Source organism: Heterocephalus glaber, unplaced genomic scaffold, assembly GCF_053883595.1.
Source record: "Heterocephalus glaber isolate CG9 unplaced genomic scaffold, H.glaber_assembly_v1.0 deba00001687, whole genome shotgun sequence".
Taxonomy (NCBI): domain Eukaryota; kingdom Metazoa; phylum Chordata; class Mammalia; order Rodentia; family Bathyergidae; genus Heterocephalus; species Heterocephalus glaber.
Genome location: NW_028258412.1, coordinates 987999 through 1003841, shown reverse-complemented (window position 1 = coordinate 1003841; position 15843 = coordinate 987999). Strand labels below are relative to the sequence as shown.

At 41.5% G+C, this 15843-nt stretch overlaps 1 protein-coding gene across 4 annotated transcripts in view; it reads right to left on the bottom strand.

The window, feature by feature from the left end:
• Positions 1-15434, bottom strand: part of Mroh9 (maestro heat like repeat family member 9) — an 86219-nt gene extending 70785 nt beyond the window's left edge. For 3 of the 4 annotated variants that reach the window (XM_021257107.2, XM_021257110.2, XM_021257112.2), the window contains exons 1-6: positions 15142-15434; positions 12411-12473; positions 11638-11684; positions 4591-4670; positions 3706-3838; positions 2527-2613 (exon numbers count right to left, since the gene is read on the bottom strand). In XM_021257107.2, the coding sequence (XP_021112766.1) occupies positions 2527-2613; positions 3706-3838; positions 4591-4670; positions 11638-11684; position 12411 (348 nt within the window). In that variant the 5' untranslated portion in view covers positions 12412-12473; positions 15142-15434. The remainder of the gene's footprint in view (positions 1-2526; positions 2614-3705; positions 3839-4590; positions 4671-11637; positions 11685-12410; positions 12474-15141) is intronic. The other variant, XM_021257109.2, reaches the window with a different exon arrangement.
• Between the last annotated feature and the right edge of the window lie 409 nt (positions 15435-15843).

Genomic DNA, 15843 nt, shown 5'->3' with positions numbered 1-15843 from the left:
AACATATCTGGTCCTTGGCCTCTTCTTCTCTGGTACTGTTACCCTGTTCTGCTTCCCAGCTGTCATGAACTGAGCATTTTTATTCTTTTTTGCCCTTTCCCCATGATGTTCCTGCCTTGGAGCCAGTCCATCATAGACTGAACCCTCTGAAACTGTGAACCAAATTTTTCTCTTTTAAATTGAGAGTGTTGAGTGTTTTGTCCCAGCAATAGGAAAACTGACTAATAGAGAAAATTACTACCTTAGAAGCAAGGTTATTGCTGTGACTCTACCTGATCAGGTGGTTTTGAAGTTCTTGGAACTGGATCATGGTTTGGAACTCTTTGGAAAAGTTTGTAGAAGTAGGCTGGAGGAGCTCTAGAATGCTGTAAGCAGAGCCTAATGAGTGATTTCAGTGAGAGCTCAGTGAACCAGAATGGTGATAGGAATGAGAACAGTAAAGGCTAAGCTTGTAAGTTTCTAGCTGGGAATGAGGACTCTATTGGGAAGAGGCTATACATGTTAAATTCTGGCAAAAAAAAAAATGTCCACATTTTGCTCACATCCTGAGACTTGGAATCTCAAGACATGGGCAAAGTGAGGCTAAGTTTAAGGATGATGAACTCATCTGACAGAGGAAATTTCAAGGCAGCCCAACATTCAGGCTGTGGCATGGGTGCTGCTAGTTGCTTTTGGCCAGAAAGCTAGTTGCTTTCATACAGATGTGTATATGTGCACATGTGTGCATGCATGTGCGTTCATGTGGTGTGTGTGTGTGTGTGTGTGTTACCCCAGGGCCATTGCATTGAGCTACATTCTCAGACCTTTTTTATTTTGAGACTAGGTCTTGGTAGGTTGCTAAGATTCCCAGGCTGGGTTCAAATTGGCAGTCCTCCTGCCACAGACTTCCAGAATGCTGGGATTACAGATGTGTACTAGCACATCCAGTTTGGCCAGATTTGTAGTGAGAATTAGGAGCAAAAAGCAGAGTAGAAATATTTGAAAAACTTAAATTCTGGTTTAAAGGAGACCTTATATAAAGCTGGGACCAAAGAAAGTTTGGTTGTTGAAGAGATTAATGCCATTAAAAAGAAACCAAGTACTTTGATCAGAGATAAGAATAAAGATACTTTGAGGAGATTTAAGGAATCAGCAAAACCCCACCCAACACAGGCTCTAGGGTGCAGAAATATAAACTTTTTATTTGACTTCACTTTTTTTTTTGGTACTGGATCAAACTTGGGACCTTGTGATTGCAAGGCAGATGCCAGAACCACTGAGCTAAATCCCTGGCCCTTATAAACCTTTTATTTGAGAAGAGAGTCCCTGGGTACCCTGCTCAAGAAGGACCACCTAGAGAATTGGTTCCCTGAGATTCATTTCACCATGTTCAGCTATCTATGTACTCAGAAGCCACTGCAGCCGTGGTCTAAGGTGGCTTGGCTACCACTCAAGCTGGCGGCAGACCTTGGCATCATTATGGTGATTTTATAGGCATGCAAAATGCAAGAGTTGTGGAGTTAGGGAGGTTTCTACCCAAAATTCAAAGGAAGACCTGGGAGGTCAGGCAAGGAGCCCCTACATAAAGCTGTGGAAATGAAGCCAAAGTGGATGTTGGAGATGCCAGAACATGGAATGTCTGTCAAGGAAAGCTGCAGGCCTCAAGTGGAACAGCCCAAGAGAGGCGGTATGGCTGAAACTTCAAGGACATGGGGGTGAAGCTGCCCAAGATCTCTGAAACTCACATCTTACCACTGTGTGCTCCAGATGTCGGACAAGGAGCTGCTGTAGGGCTTATTGTTTGCCCTGCTGGGTTTCAGTCTTGCTTTTGTCTGATACTTTTCTCGCCCTCTATTCCTCCCTTTTAGAGTGGGAATATTTATTCTGTGCTATTGTATGTTGGAATAACGTAACTGGCTTTTGATTGTTTGCAGGGATCCACAGCTAAGAATTCCCTTTGAGTTCCAGAGAAGAGCCTGGACATGAACTACTGAGCAATACTAGAACTGTTAAGACTTTGGGGAGAGGATTATTGCATTGTTGAATGCAAGATAATTATGTTAGACAGAATTATTAACTTGTTATTGTATTTATTTAGAGATTAAGGATGGTTTAAGGAGATATATCTAGGTGTCAAGCTGAGAAGGGTGGGGTGTGATGGTTAATCTTAGCTGTCAACTTGATTGTCTTAGGTGCCATCCAGGGAATTGGTGGAACACTGTCTGGGTGGGTCATGGAGGAGTAACCTTGGGTACTATATCTTGTTTCTGGTGCCTTCCCCTGCTCTGCTTCCTGGCAGCCACGAACTGAGCAGCTTTGCTCTGGCACACCCTCTGTTTGCCTTGGAGCCATCTGACCAAGGACTGAAACCTCTTCCTTTAAATTGTGATGTCAAGTGTTTGGTACCAGCAACAGGAAAGCTAATACAATAGCCTTTAGTGCTCTATTCATAGCAATATAAACTTTTTCTAGCCTGTGCCTCCAAATTCTCTCAGGTTCATTATTTAGTTCCCAAACCACTTTCACATTGTTTCTCCTTTACTGTACCTTTAAGATCTGTAGTTTGTAGAGGTCTTTAGACACTAAGATCAGAATAGTGTCCTCAAACAAATTTAAAATATCTCGATATAAAATCTGAAATACAAAAATATTTGCAAAGCCAGCTTGTTAGTCTTTAATAAATTTTACCTAATGTGTAGTGTTTTTCATCCCAGTATCCTAAATTCTCCCCATGTACTGAAAGTAAAAATGGAGAGAGGTGGCTATATTGATAATAGCTCACCCAATACCATAAGCCATGGATTGTCTGCTGCTCCAGCTTATAGATCAAGCGTACCGTGTAGTAATGCTGAGGAAATAGAGATCCTGCATGTTCCTAATCTTACTATAGGACTATTCCTATGTCCACTTTTCTCTGCTTAGATCCTCCTGAAATGGCAAGGTTTCTGTTTCGTTGATAAAGCTTGTTACCGCTAGTCTGAGAGGATGGAAGGCACACCAGGAGGCTTGGAGACAAAGTAAAGCTTTATTTATCCTGGTGGGCCAGGCTGCTTTCACACTTGGGAGACTGGTCCCATCCAACACTTAGTAGATATACACTTTGGGAGGGGGCGTTACAAGTGAGGTACTCTTGTTGTACATTCATTGGTTACAGAATTTGATTATACATTAACAGGCAGAATCAAACATGGCATTGGCTCACATGTAATACTGGCAGCAAGTTCATTGGGTAATTCAAAATATGGGGGTTAATACCTCATTTGTATCTGGGCAGAAAGACAAAACTACTTTAGAGACAAAGACATTCCTGAGATGCGGAAGTTGGCTTGGACATGTTGAACAAAGAAAAATTTTCAAGTAGAGAATTTCCCATAGTAAGTCCAGCTTGAACCATGGAGGCAAAACTCCCACCCCCTTTTTTGGGCTGTACTTTCCTATAAACTCTCTGCCCTTTGCTAAGCCAATTAACCAAATATATCTTCACTTATTTGTTCCTATAAACCTTATGCAATTTATTATATCTTGTTAGACATAGAATTCATGAAGGAATTCAAAGGCATGAGTCAGTGCTGAAAAATCCTATTTATCTATTAAACCTAAGAAAAATGAAGGAGAAAACATGACATGAAGGAGGAAAACAAGGATTATGGCCTATGAAGACACACCGTACAGGTTTGCTTTGTTGTATCATAATGTCACCTCATGAGTAAGGAAGGAAGGTCATACCTCCAGGTCCTTGACATCTTCATCGCTGGTCTGAAATGTTCCTTTGTCAAAACTTGGTAGTCCAAATACCATTTTAAAAGATTTCTTTGTTACCTCCAATTGAGTTTCATATTGTTGTAAGGGATCTACAGAGCTGACAAGAAAAAGGTATATAATTATTAAATTGATGAGTTAAAATGTAATCTAACTTATTGGCTTTTTCTTAGTGATTAGAGAGAGTATACTAGATATTGTGGTCCAGCTTTTGGGTTTCTATGATACCTGGGTCTTAAATGTTCTCTTAACAATGATGCTTTAAATATAAAGAATTTCTTTATAAATATACTCTACAGTTATTTAGAAATCATAAACATAATAATGTAAAGAGTCCTTACATTCCCATCAAGTAAACCCATAGTAAGCTTTAGACAGTTCAGCTGTATTGTTGCCACACTTTCTCTAGTCAGTGACATCATATTTTTTGACATTTTAATATTTCCAATATTGAGATGCATCTTCAAATTGATGGCAAGTAAATCTGTCCACTATGACCACTATCATAAGCAGGATAACCTACTTATCTATATAATACAGAAAGGACTGGAAAAGCATAAGAAAGAAATAATAGTTGCTTGAATTAAGATGGTAGAATTTGGAGTAATTTTTTACTTCTCACAACTATGTCCATTTGTTTGTTTGTTTGTTTGAGACAGAGTCTCGCTATATAGTTCAGGCTGGCCTTGAATTCACTATGTGACCCAAGTTGGCCCTGAACTCACAGCAATCCTCCTGCCTCAGCCTCCCAAGTGCTGGGATTACAGGAATGTGCCACTATGCCTGACCTATGTTTTTAAAATATTTTCAAGATATTCAATTAGTGAAATGAGAGCATTATAGTTTCCATACCTGGAATTCATGGCCAGAATCATAGACTGATGACATAACAATGTTACATAAGCTTCATGTAGGCTGTTAGTTAGATGCTCCTAAGTACCATAGAAAACAAGAATCAATGTGTGAGAATTACATGCAGAGTAATGTGCAGCTAGGCATTAAAAGTGCTAATTAAAGAGAATCCATAAGGAACTTATAATTTTTTTTCAATAAACTGGAGAACAAGAGCTCAATTGGCCAAAGCAATCTACAGAAAGAATAAAGCTGGAGGCATCATATTTCCTGATTTCAAAATATAATATAGAATTAGAACAGTGTGGACAGGCATAAAAACAGACACATAGACCAAGGAGCAGCATTGAGAGTCCAGAAGTAAACCTAACCACAGGTGATCAATTAATCTTTGATATGGTGCCAAAAATACACAATGTGGAAAGGATAGTCTTACCAATAAATGATGCTGGCACCTGGATATCCACCTGCAAAGGAATAAAACTGGACCCTTCCCTTATACCACATATAAAAATTAAAACTTAACTGTAAGACTAAAGCTGTAGAATTCCCAGAAGAAAACACTGAGAAAGCTTCTTGATATTGGCCTTGGTATTGATTTTTTTGAGTGTGACACCAAAATCATAACCAATTAAAAGTAAAAATAAGAGAGATTTTGTCACACTAAAAAGTTTCTACACAGCAAAGGAAATAGTTAAGGAAACAAAAAGGTAATCTGTGGAATGGGAGAAAATATTTCCAAACTATATATCTGGTAAAGGATTAATATCTAAAATATAAAAGGAACTTTACTCAGTAACAAAAAAAGCAACCTGATTAAAAAATGGGCAAAGGACTGATATAGATATTTTCCAACAAAGATACAAAAGGCCAATCATTACATGAAAAAAACACCCAACACCACTAGGCGTCAGAGAAAAGCAAATGAAACCACAGCAAGACATCAATTCACATCTGTTAGGATGCCTATTCTTTTTTTTTTGTACCCGGGGTTGAATTCGGATCCTTGCACTTGCAGGAGGCGGAACCACTGAGCTAAATCCCTGGCAGGATGCCTATTCTTAAAAAGACAAGAAATAACAAATGTTGATGAGGGTTTGGAAAAAAGGAGAACACTTGCACACTGTTGGTGGTAATGTGAAGGGTTACAGACATTAGGGAAAACAGGATGGGGATTCCTAGAGAAATTATGTGTAGAACTTCCACACGATCCAACAATCTCACCTATGAGTATATATCCAAAGGAAATGAAATCAGACTCAGAGAGATGCTTGCATCCCTGTGTGTTTGCAGTGTTTCTAACAATAGCCTAGATATGGCCTTAACTTAAGTGTCTCTTGATAGATGGGTGCATGAAGAAAATGTGGAATAGTTTTACAGTTGGGTATTATTTAGCCATACAAAGAAGGAAATCCTCTCTTTTTCAACAACATGGACAACCTGGAGGTCATTGTGCTGAATGAAATAAGCCAGACACAGAGTCAAGTACTGTATTATCTCACTTATGGAACCTGAAAAACACTGAACTTGTTGACACCAAGAATAGAATGGTGGCTACCAGGGGTTGTAGTAGGAGGAGGGAAATGGTCAGAAAGGATACATTTTAGCTGTAAGATGAACTTGTGGGGCTCTGATGTACTTCATGGTTACCATAGTTAACTTGCATTACTGTATGATCATTGCTGTATTTTTATTTGAAATTTCCAAAGATTAAATCTGAAGTGTCCTTGCCATACTTACAGACACACACTCACACCACACACACACAGTTTTAATGAAGTGGTGATGTATTAATGAATTTTACTATGGTAACCACTTAGCAATGTATATGTGTATTGAATCATCACAATGTACACCTTGAATAACTGGAAGAAGTACTCTAGAAGGGCAGTACTTTTCTTCCACATACTCCACTCTTTCTTGCCCATGCAAGCCTCCATTGCAAAGTCACTTTCTCATTCCAGGACCATTAGTGCTGTTCATTGAAATTCCTGGTCTCTACTTCCGAAATAGCTCAAAATTCTTCCTTTGGGAACTTTAATATGATGTATGATAATGATGTTTCTAAGAGGACTTATTCCTTCTGAAGCATAGGCAAATGCCTACCAGTGATTACTCATTCATTACCTTAACAAAGCCTTTCTGTGCTAGCTAGCTGACCCCGTCCCCCAGGCTTGGGTGCTGTGGGCTATGTGTTGCGCCTCTGTGTGGTGAGAGCTATCCCAGTGCATAGGGCTACATGCCCAAAGAACAAGAAAGAAAAACTTCCGGATTGTGTGGGATCCGAACTAACAAAATGGCATTTCCCCATTAGGCATACACATCTTTTCTAGGATGCAGCACATTAAACATTTCCTGACACCTCACTGTGCTACACTCAAGAGGTTATTCTCCTCTCTCTAAAATATTTATATCTGTGTCTATTATCACTTCCTTGCAACACCACTTATTTTATGTAATCTCGAGAGAATGATTCTTTGTTGTGTCGCTTATTAGCATATCTCATGTTATTACTTAGAGAACTTAAAATCTGCCATGTGATAGACAACTCTCACTGTAACATGGAAACCTGTAGTGGTCTGTCTAATTTTTGTTCTGCCCACCATTTCATTTGGCCAGAACTAGCTCCCATTTCTCCAAGCACCGACCAACTCAGCATTCTGTCTTTATATAAGTGACAACTATGCAGGGCTGTTGCCTTAATGAGAGCTTTTCACATAAACCAGGTTCTAATTGGGCTTGTGTCCTTGGATATTACTTTGTAATATTTACAATGTCTTAAATCACTGGTTCTGAACACTGACAGTATATTAAGTGACTGAAAAATAATGACTGATTGCAGAGCTGTGCCTCCTGAGGTTTTGTACCAAAGTCCAGGCAACAGTATTCTTTAAGGCTTTCTAGATGATTCTGACGTACATCTAGAACATAGCAGCACTCTTTTTTTTGGTACCTGGGATCAAACTCGGGACCTTGTGCTTGTGAGGCAGGCACCAGAACCACTGAGCTAAGTCCCCAGCCCTAGAAGCACCCTTGATTTTCAATTTCTTTTTTTGGGGGGGGGCAGAGTTTGAACTCAGGACCTTGCATTTGCAAGGCAGGCACTGGAACCACTGAGCTAAATCCCTGGCCCGCTAAAAGCATTCTTTTAAGTAAACTATTTACACAGTCCTGCAGCTTGCTTGCACAGCAATACATTGTCGTTTAGTTGATCTATAATACCTTTTCAGAAAGATACTTAGGAGAGAAATAGCCAAGCTCAATGGAATTTCTAGTTTTAGTTTTTAGTTTGTTTTTTTTTTTGGTACTGGAGATTGAACTCTGGACCTTGTGCTTCCCACTAGTTTTAGTTTTAGAACAATCTCCATATTGATTTCCATAGTGGTTATACTAGTTTATATTCACACCAACAATGTAGAAGTGTTTCTTTTTCCCCCATAGCCTTGCCAGCATTTGTTATTATTTGATTTCTTGATGATAGCCATTCTTTCTGGAGTAAGATGGAATCTCAGTGATGTTTTAATTTGCATTTCTCTAGTGGCCAGAGATGTTGGATATTTTTTCACATGTTTATTGGCCATTTGCACTTTTTCTGGGAAGTGTCTATTATTTTAGTTGTTGATTTTTTGGTTAAGTCTTTTATTTTGGGGGGGGTCTAGTTTTTTTGATTTCTTTATACATTCTAGATATTAGTCCTATGTCTGAAGAGTGAGGCAAAATTTTTTCCCATTCTGTAGGTTATCTCTTAACTGTTGGTTGTTTCTTTTGCTGTGCAGGAGCATTCTAATTTGATATAATCCCATTTATTGATATTATTTCTTATGCATTCAGAGTTTTGTTCAGGAAGTCCTTGCTTATGTCTATGCCTTCAAGAGTTTTATCTATTTTATCTTCCAGTAGATTGTTTTTGTTTTAATAATTTGGATCTTTGATGCATTTTGATTTTAGTTTAGTACATGGTGAGAGATATGGGTCTAGATTCAATCTTCGGCATGGGTACAGCCAGCGGTATTTGTTAAAGATGCTATCTATCTGCTTGCCCATAAATCTGCATAGCTCCTAAAGAAAGTAAACTGGAAAATTTGCCCTCAGGTTGTCTATTTCATGTTGCAAGTATGCATAACCATATCTACTGACAAGGGACCCTACTGGTTTTAATCCAGTGACATAATATAAACAATCATTCATACCTACTTACATAGTTTCCAGGTCTCAAATATCCAATTCCTGGAAGCACAATATACTTTGTACAGGTACCATCTGGATTTCCCATAACCTAACAGCAATTAGACTATTGATCAGGAAGATGAGTACTATGTCTAACAAGCCATGGGAAGAAAAATACTGATATTTAAAATTTCAATAATAACTTTCCATTTACCCTTTGGGGTTTCTAGGTGTTTCTTGTTTGGAAAGTAAAGAGGGACTGGCACTAATGGAATATTCTCCTGATGTTTGGCATTAGCTCACAGATCCAACACTCACTGTGGTTTCCTGCTAGACTACAGGACTTTGCTAAAGCTACCCAAAGCCATCCAAAGATTATTGTCCTATGGAATTCTCTGTGTGAAATTTTGCAGGGATGTCCCATGAAAGAAACACATTTTCCAGTAGTTTATCTAGCATCAGCCTTCTTATCTGGGAAAGCTTCTATCCAACCAGAAAACATACAAAGCATGACCAGCACATATTGGAAACTTATGAAGGGTGGCAACTGAATGAAGTCTGTCTGTAAATGTTGAAAGGGTCCATCAGATAGTGGAAATGCAACACTAGTTTTTACTGTCTTTTCAGGATTATGGGTTTGGTAAACCAAACATGAATTATAAACCATTTTAGCAATTTTAGAAATTATTTCACTTATATTTTTTGGTCATTCGGGCCCATGTTAATCACATATGTGAGTGAACAAAAGCAATGGCAAGCACAGGAGCTCTTAAACTTGCTTCTAGTGCTTTCTCAGGAACAGCAGAAGCATTACTGAACAGAGTATGCCTCTTCATCCAGTTGTTTGCAGCAGCAAAAAGGTTTGGGAGATCTCGAAGGGACAACTCTAGAACAGCAACACATTGGACTGCTCTAGTAAGCACAGAATTTAAATTGTTTCTGATATTTTAAGAGGCCTTCAAGAGGCAGAAACTAGCTGGGTGTGGTGGCACATTCCTGTAATTCCAGCACTCAGGAGGCTGAGGCAGGAGGATTACCGTGAGTTTGAGGCTAGCCTGGGCTACACAGTGAGTTCAAGGCCAACCTGAACTACATAGTGAGACCCTATCTCCAAAAAAAACCCAAAACAAAACAAAAAAAAAGAAGCAGAAACTTTACTGGTAACAAAACAACATAAGACTGGATTATCCATGTACTGTTTGAGAAAATGTTGCAGTATGTTACATGAAGTTGTTTGGGCATAACTGGAGACCATCTTTATCTGCTTAATCAACTGCTTAGGTGACAGGTAGCTCATGTTGAATATTCCATATAAAACTCATGATTTGTCTAACTCATGATTGATTATTGAGCCAAATGATAATAGGATGAACCAATTAACAAATTGGCAAAGTCCTTAAAATCTGATTTTCCAAATGATGTCATAAATGGATTAAAGTTCTAGACTTGTTTTGCATTGTTTCTTATTTTTCCAGATGAAGCAACTGCAATCCTAAACTTGTAAAATGATGCATCTTCAGTTGGGTTCAGCTCTAGGTCCACTCCGTGCAGTTTCTTTTTTGGGGTGTGGGGGTTTTGAAACCCAGTCTTGTTATGTAGTTCATGCTGGCCTCAAACTCCTGCCTCAATCTCCTGCATGCGATTACATTTCACCTGTCATGCCCCTGCCCTGCTCCCATGTCACATGCTGCTGCCATCTCCTTGAAGGAGGGGGGCACCTTGGCATGGCTAAGGTCAGGGAGGGAGGAATATGGGCAAATTGTTAACATTCCAAACATTCCTGAACCCCAGTTTGCTGTGAGGAATACAGCTAGCCTTCCTGAAGAAGTCCCTGGTCTCAGCACCACCATTTTTTCCCACAGAGTGACATCTGTCAGTCAAACAGTTTGTCATCCCACTCCCTCACTGAACCTCTGCCCTGCAGTTGCAGCTGTCTGGAGCCTGGCAACCACTTGGCCCAATCGCAGGCCTGCAGCTGCTACATAAGCAGCATTCCTCATAACTTCTTGGGTTGGTCTAGGAGGGCTCCCTCCGGTGTTCTGATCCCTCTGCACTGTAGCACAGGCCTAGTTAAAATAAGAACTGGATTTGGTGGTCTGTAAACCTGGCTGTGATTTATTTCTTGGATATTGTGGGCCACAAAGGTCCTGTAAATATACTCAGGTGCGGACCAAGCCACGGTCTCAAAAGAGCGAGCAATAAACACCCGGATCTGTTACGTCTAAAGAGCTTCAGAGATCAGCAGTCAACAAAGATCAGTAGCAGCACTGACCAACAGTATCTGGTACAAGCTGGCGGCAGCCAGCAGTGGCAATGACCAGCAGCCAGCTGTGCCAGCTGTTGCATCCAGTATCATCTGGTAGCATCAGAACTGCTAGGAGACCTACACTTTACTGATTTGTGACTTCCATCTGAATCAAGTATAAGAACCCTCAGTTGATTGGCAACAAAGGGAGAAGGCAAGATGCAAAATCACAAAGCTCTCAAGCAAGAAAATGATGTTTTCTGGCAGGCTGGCTGAGAGGGGCTGTAGTTGTGGAGAAGGATGTCCACTGTGATGATGGAAGGGAGGGCAGGAGCAAGGAGATGTATACAGATGGCAGAGAAGGGGAGGAAAAACTGTAGGCTGGGCGAAAACTTTCAACGTTTTGAATTAAGTGTTGAAGGTCATTTCTAAGGGCACAAGAGGGGGCCAGGAACAAGGCTGCAGGGGACAACAAGGTAAAAACAGCTTTAAATCAAGTTGCCTTTTTCCCCCTTGGACCACACACATACTTTAAATGTGAATTGTAATATTCTTATCATAGTCAGTAAACAGGCTTTATTTTGTTTTGTTTTCACAAGTCTTCAGTTACAGTGGCCTCACAGAATATCACATACCATGTGCTGCCATCTTGCACTGTGCTGCTTCTTCTGGGAAGAAATCACTGGCCAGAAAAACGAAGGAAATGAATTAAAAGCAATGAACACAATCTCTTATCACCTTCCAGGGACCTTATCCCTAAACCTGAAGCTAGTGTAACCTTGATAGTAAAGCCCAGAAAGGACACACACACTACAGACAAATTCACTATAGGCATCGCAGAACAATTAGCAACAGAGTAAGGCATCACATTAAAAGAGTAGTGCACTATGACCACATGCCATTTATTCTGAACAAAGAGGGAGGTTCAATAGAAAAAGAACCTGTAATACAATTCTTAATATGAATAATTTAGAAAGGAAAAGGAAAATTTACATAATTTTTGAGGCAAAATTTTTGATAAGATTTAAAATCTGATTGTGACAACAATTTTTAATAAAATCAATAGTTAATGTCTTAGTATGATACACAGAAAATCCAGCCCCCAGTGGAAGTTCAATGTAAGAATTATATACTGAAATTGTTAGTTTCTATTTTTTTTTTTTTGCATTATGAGGGAAGAATAATTCTCTCATTTCTACTTAGAATGTATACAGAAATTTCTAGTGAACAATGTGGCTACTCTTGTGAATGTTCTGTGGCTAATACGGGGTTAAAAAATATATATTTCTTTTTTCACAAATGGAGATCAATATACGACACATGTCTCTCTCTCTCACACACACACACACACACACACACACACACACACACTCACTCTATCTTTATCTAACATATCCTAAAGTCTTACTTGTTTCTGGATTCCTCGATGACTTTCCTTCCTGACAAAGGTGAATTAAAGTCTGCTACAGTGCTGCAATGGAGTATTAAGAATTAGTACAGTGGGCCAGGGATTTAACTCAGTGGTTCTGCCACCTGCACCCCAAGTGCAAGGACCTGAGTTTGATCCCCAGTACCAAAAAAAAAAAAAGAGAAAAGAATTAGTACAGAAAAATATAACTTTCATATAGTTTTGTTGCTCTGTCAATTTTGATCCTATGATGTAGAGATTGCATTAATTTTCTGTCGTTATGTATCAAATTACACAAACTTAATACCTTAGAAACCTCCATTTATGGTTTCATAGTTTCTGTGGGAGCTTTGGTCTCAGCCGTATCCTCCACCCTGGGTCCTGCCCACCTGAAGTCAAGGCGTTAGCTGGGACTGCTACCTCACCTGAGGCTCAGTGGCCTTTTCCAAGGTCATTTAGGTCATCAGCAGAATTCACTTCTTGGAGACCATCAGACTGAGGGCCCTGTTCTCTTGTGGGCTGTGGCTGAGAGCATCACTCAGCTGATGGAAGCTGCCTACAGTTCCTGGCCATGAGCCCCTTCCATGGGCCCCTCCCACTACCTGTCCCTGCCTTGTTTCCAACAATCTCCACGCAAGAATTCAAGGGCTCCTGCTGTTAGTTCAGTCCCACTCGATTGATCTCCTTTTAGATTAGCTCAAAGACAGCTGATTAGTAATCTTGATTATAGCTGCAAAAACCCTTTTGCTATGAGGCATAGCAAAATCAGGAAAATGATTTCCCATCCTATTCAGAGCTTCAGGCTGTATCTTTCCTTGACTTTTAGCTTCAAGGAAGAAATCAAGGTAATTATATTACCTATTTGCTTTATACTTTTATTAGATCATTTATAGTTTCATGGTTAATTACACAGTATTTACATTCAGTTCAGTAACATAACTTTACTGTCCTTTATGCTTTAGCACTATATATTTTTTCTTTTTAATAAAAAAAAACCAATACCCTGGTAAATCCTCTGCTTTTGGTGGTGGTGGGGCATAACTCCCCTGTCAGTCAGGAGCTGGGCTATTGTTGTGTCTCATATCCCTGGGGACTGTGCTCAGGGCCTGGTGCAGGGCAGCCAGTATGGAAAAGGTGCTCACTCCCAGCAAGAAGCTGGGACAGAAAGATAAGTGGTGGTGGTGGAAAGGACAAACTGAGGAGATGAAGAAAGGCAGTGAGGATCCAGGAGTCTGATTGTTATGTTGGCAAAACATCAGAGGAGGTGATCAAGCAGAGTCAGTTGAAGAGGCAGCTTGAAATGGAAGGGAGCTTCCAAGGGACTCACCAGGACACCTGGGGACCTTGCTCCTGGGCTGTGGGGTGAAGAGGGAGGGCTCACAGGTAGAATGAGAAGAAAAAGGGCTCGCAACTTGGAAGGGTGGCAAAATGGAGGGAATCCCCTCAGCCATTTTGGACAGTGAAGGAGTTAGCAAATGTGCTGAGTTCCAGAGGCAAAGATGGGGGCTCTGAGGTGTGCCCCAAGCAGGGGATGGGGCTGCAGAGATGTGGCACTCAGAGGCTGGGCCCACAGGTTGGTCTCCCCAACCAGGCCAGAGGAAGCTCTGTGGGCAGCAGGTAGGGTGGCTGGGGGTGCATAGCTTTGGGAGGTTGGGGGCCTGCAGCCCTGCCAGTTCAGGTTCCAGGTGGGTGAGAAGGATGAGGGGGCAGAGCGGTCATAAGGAGGGGCCAGTTGAGCTCTGAGCATCCCACAGGAGGACAGGGACCAGAGGGAAGGGGCCCAGACTGGGTACTGAGCACTCTATTCAAATAGATTCTGAGGGTGTCTCACTCATTTCTTGCTTGGCTAATCTTCCTTTTCTATTAGTATTTTTTTGTACCAGGAATCGAACTCAGGACCTTGTGCTTGTGAGGCAGGTGTGGCACCACTGAGCTAAATCCCTGGCCCTTTTTCTATTAGTTTATACAAGAAGCAATCTTAGGAATAGTATTTCTAGGTTGACAGTCAAGAAGTCCATGTCATGTGGACCCCATTGTCCTAGGATCACAGAAAGGAACTCAAGGGACTCCAGCTCTCTCAAATTTTCAGGGTCTGGGGGTGCAGATCAGTAGAGCATATGCTTAGCATGCCTGAGGCCCTGGGTTCAATCTCTAGCACAGGAAAAATCAAAGTTTAGTCAACCATCCAGTTGGTACTTAGTGAGCACCTTCTGTGTGCCAGACAGTGAGGCCAGGCCATGAGGCCTCCTACCTCACCTCCTGGCTGCCTCTCTGCATTCTCCACCCCGGGCCTGAACTCTTTCTTCTTCAACAGGAAGGAAAACAGGACTAACCTCCCTGTCCAGCCCCCTCCAAACTCTCCCGTTCTGCAGCTAGAAGGAACTTTCCAGACCACGTGGACAACCAGGGCCTGGACTTCCAGGGCTCCAGGGTCAGCTTAGGCCCACCTAACCTGACCATGTCACACACTCCAGGCAAAAAGAAGGATTTCTCTGCTCTATTAATACCAGACTTTCCCACCTGCTCACAAGGTGAAAAAATACCGTTTGCTCACACCCCTTCCTCTAACTGCATTATTCCTCAAAGTGGGGCAGGATGGCCAGCTTGACTTCACACTGCCCCATCCTTCCTCCCACACTCCCTCTGGTTCATTCACCTCTCCGCTGGGTTTCCCAGGCTCCACTACACAGGCACACTACAAGAGGGGCCCACAGGTGGGGGTGCTGCCTACCTGGAGAGGCGATCCGGGCTCAGAGAGGGGCCCAGGGGCTGGGTGAGCTCCCAGGAAGGCCTGCAGAGTGGAGGCAGTGGCTGAGGCCCAGCTCACACCTGGTGATGCCCTGTACACACCTGATGAATCCCAGCCCCCTGGTCCTTCTTCCCCGAGGCTCCAACTGCCGCGCTCACCCTCACAGAGATTCTTAAAGGGGCCACTCCCCAACACCCGCCCCCAACCAGGTGGGGCCAAGCAAGTTCAGGGGACAAAGGTTTTGAATTTAAATCACCACCAACCCTCATCAGGTAAAATCCCCCTTCCATGACTAGCAGAAACCACTGCATTCTACATTGCTCTGTGCTGCTAAGATGTCCCTGTTAGATCATTTATAATTTCATAGTTTATTTTATTTATGTTCAGTTTAGTAACATAACCTCACATTCCTTTATGCTTTAGCATAAAGGTGTATTGAATGCATTTTGACTTGTATTTTCAGCTTCTGAGTTTATCAGAAAAAGAGGTTATCCTAAGGTGAGGAGCATCTGTGCACACTCCGAGGGGCTGGACTTAGGTGAGCTGGGGATCTGATCGCCTAGGCAGCATGCCAATGTTAAAGGCAAGACTCGCACTGAAGTTAGGGATATTATTCCTATCATCACCTAGTCTGGCTAATTTCGAAGTCACCTTGGAAAGTGGTTTCTCAGTCAAAAGAATAGA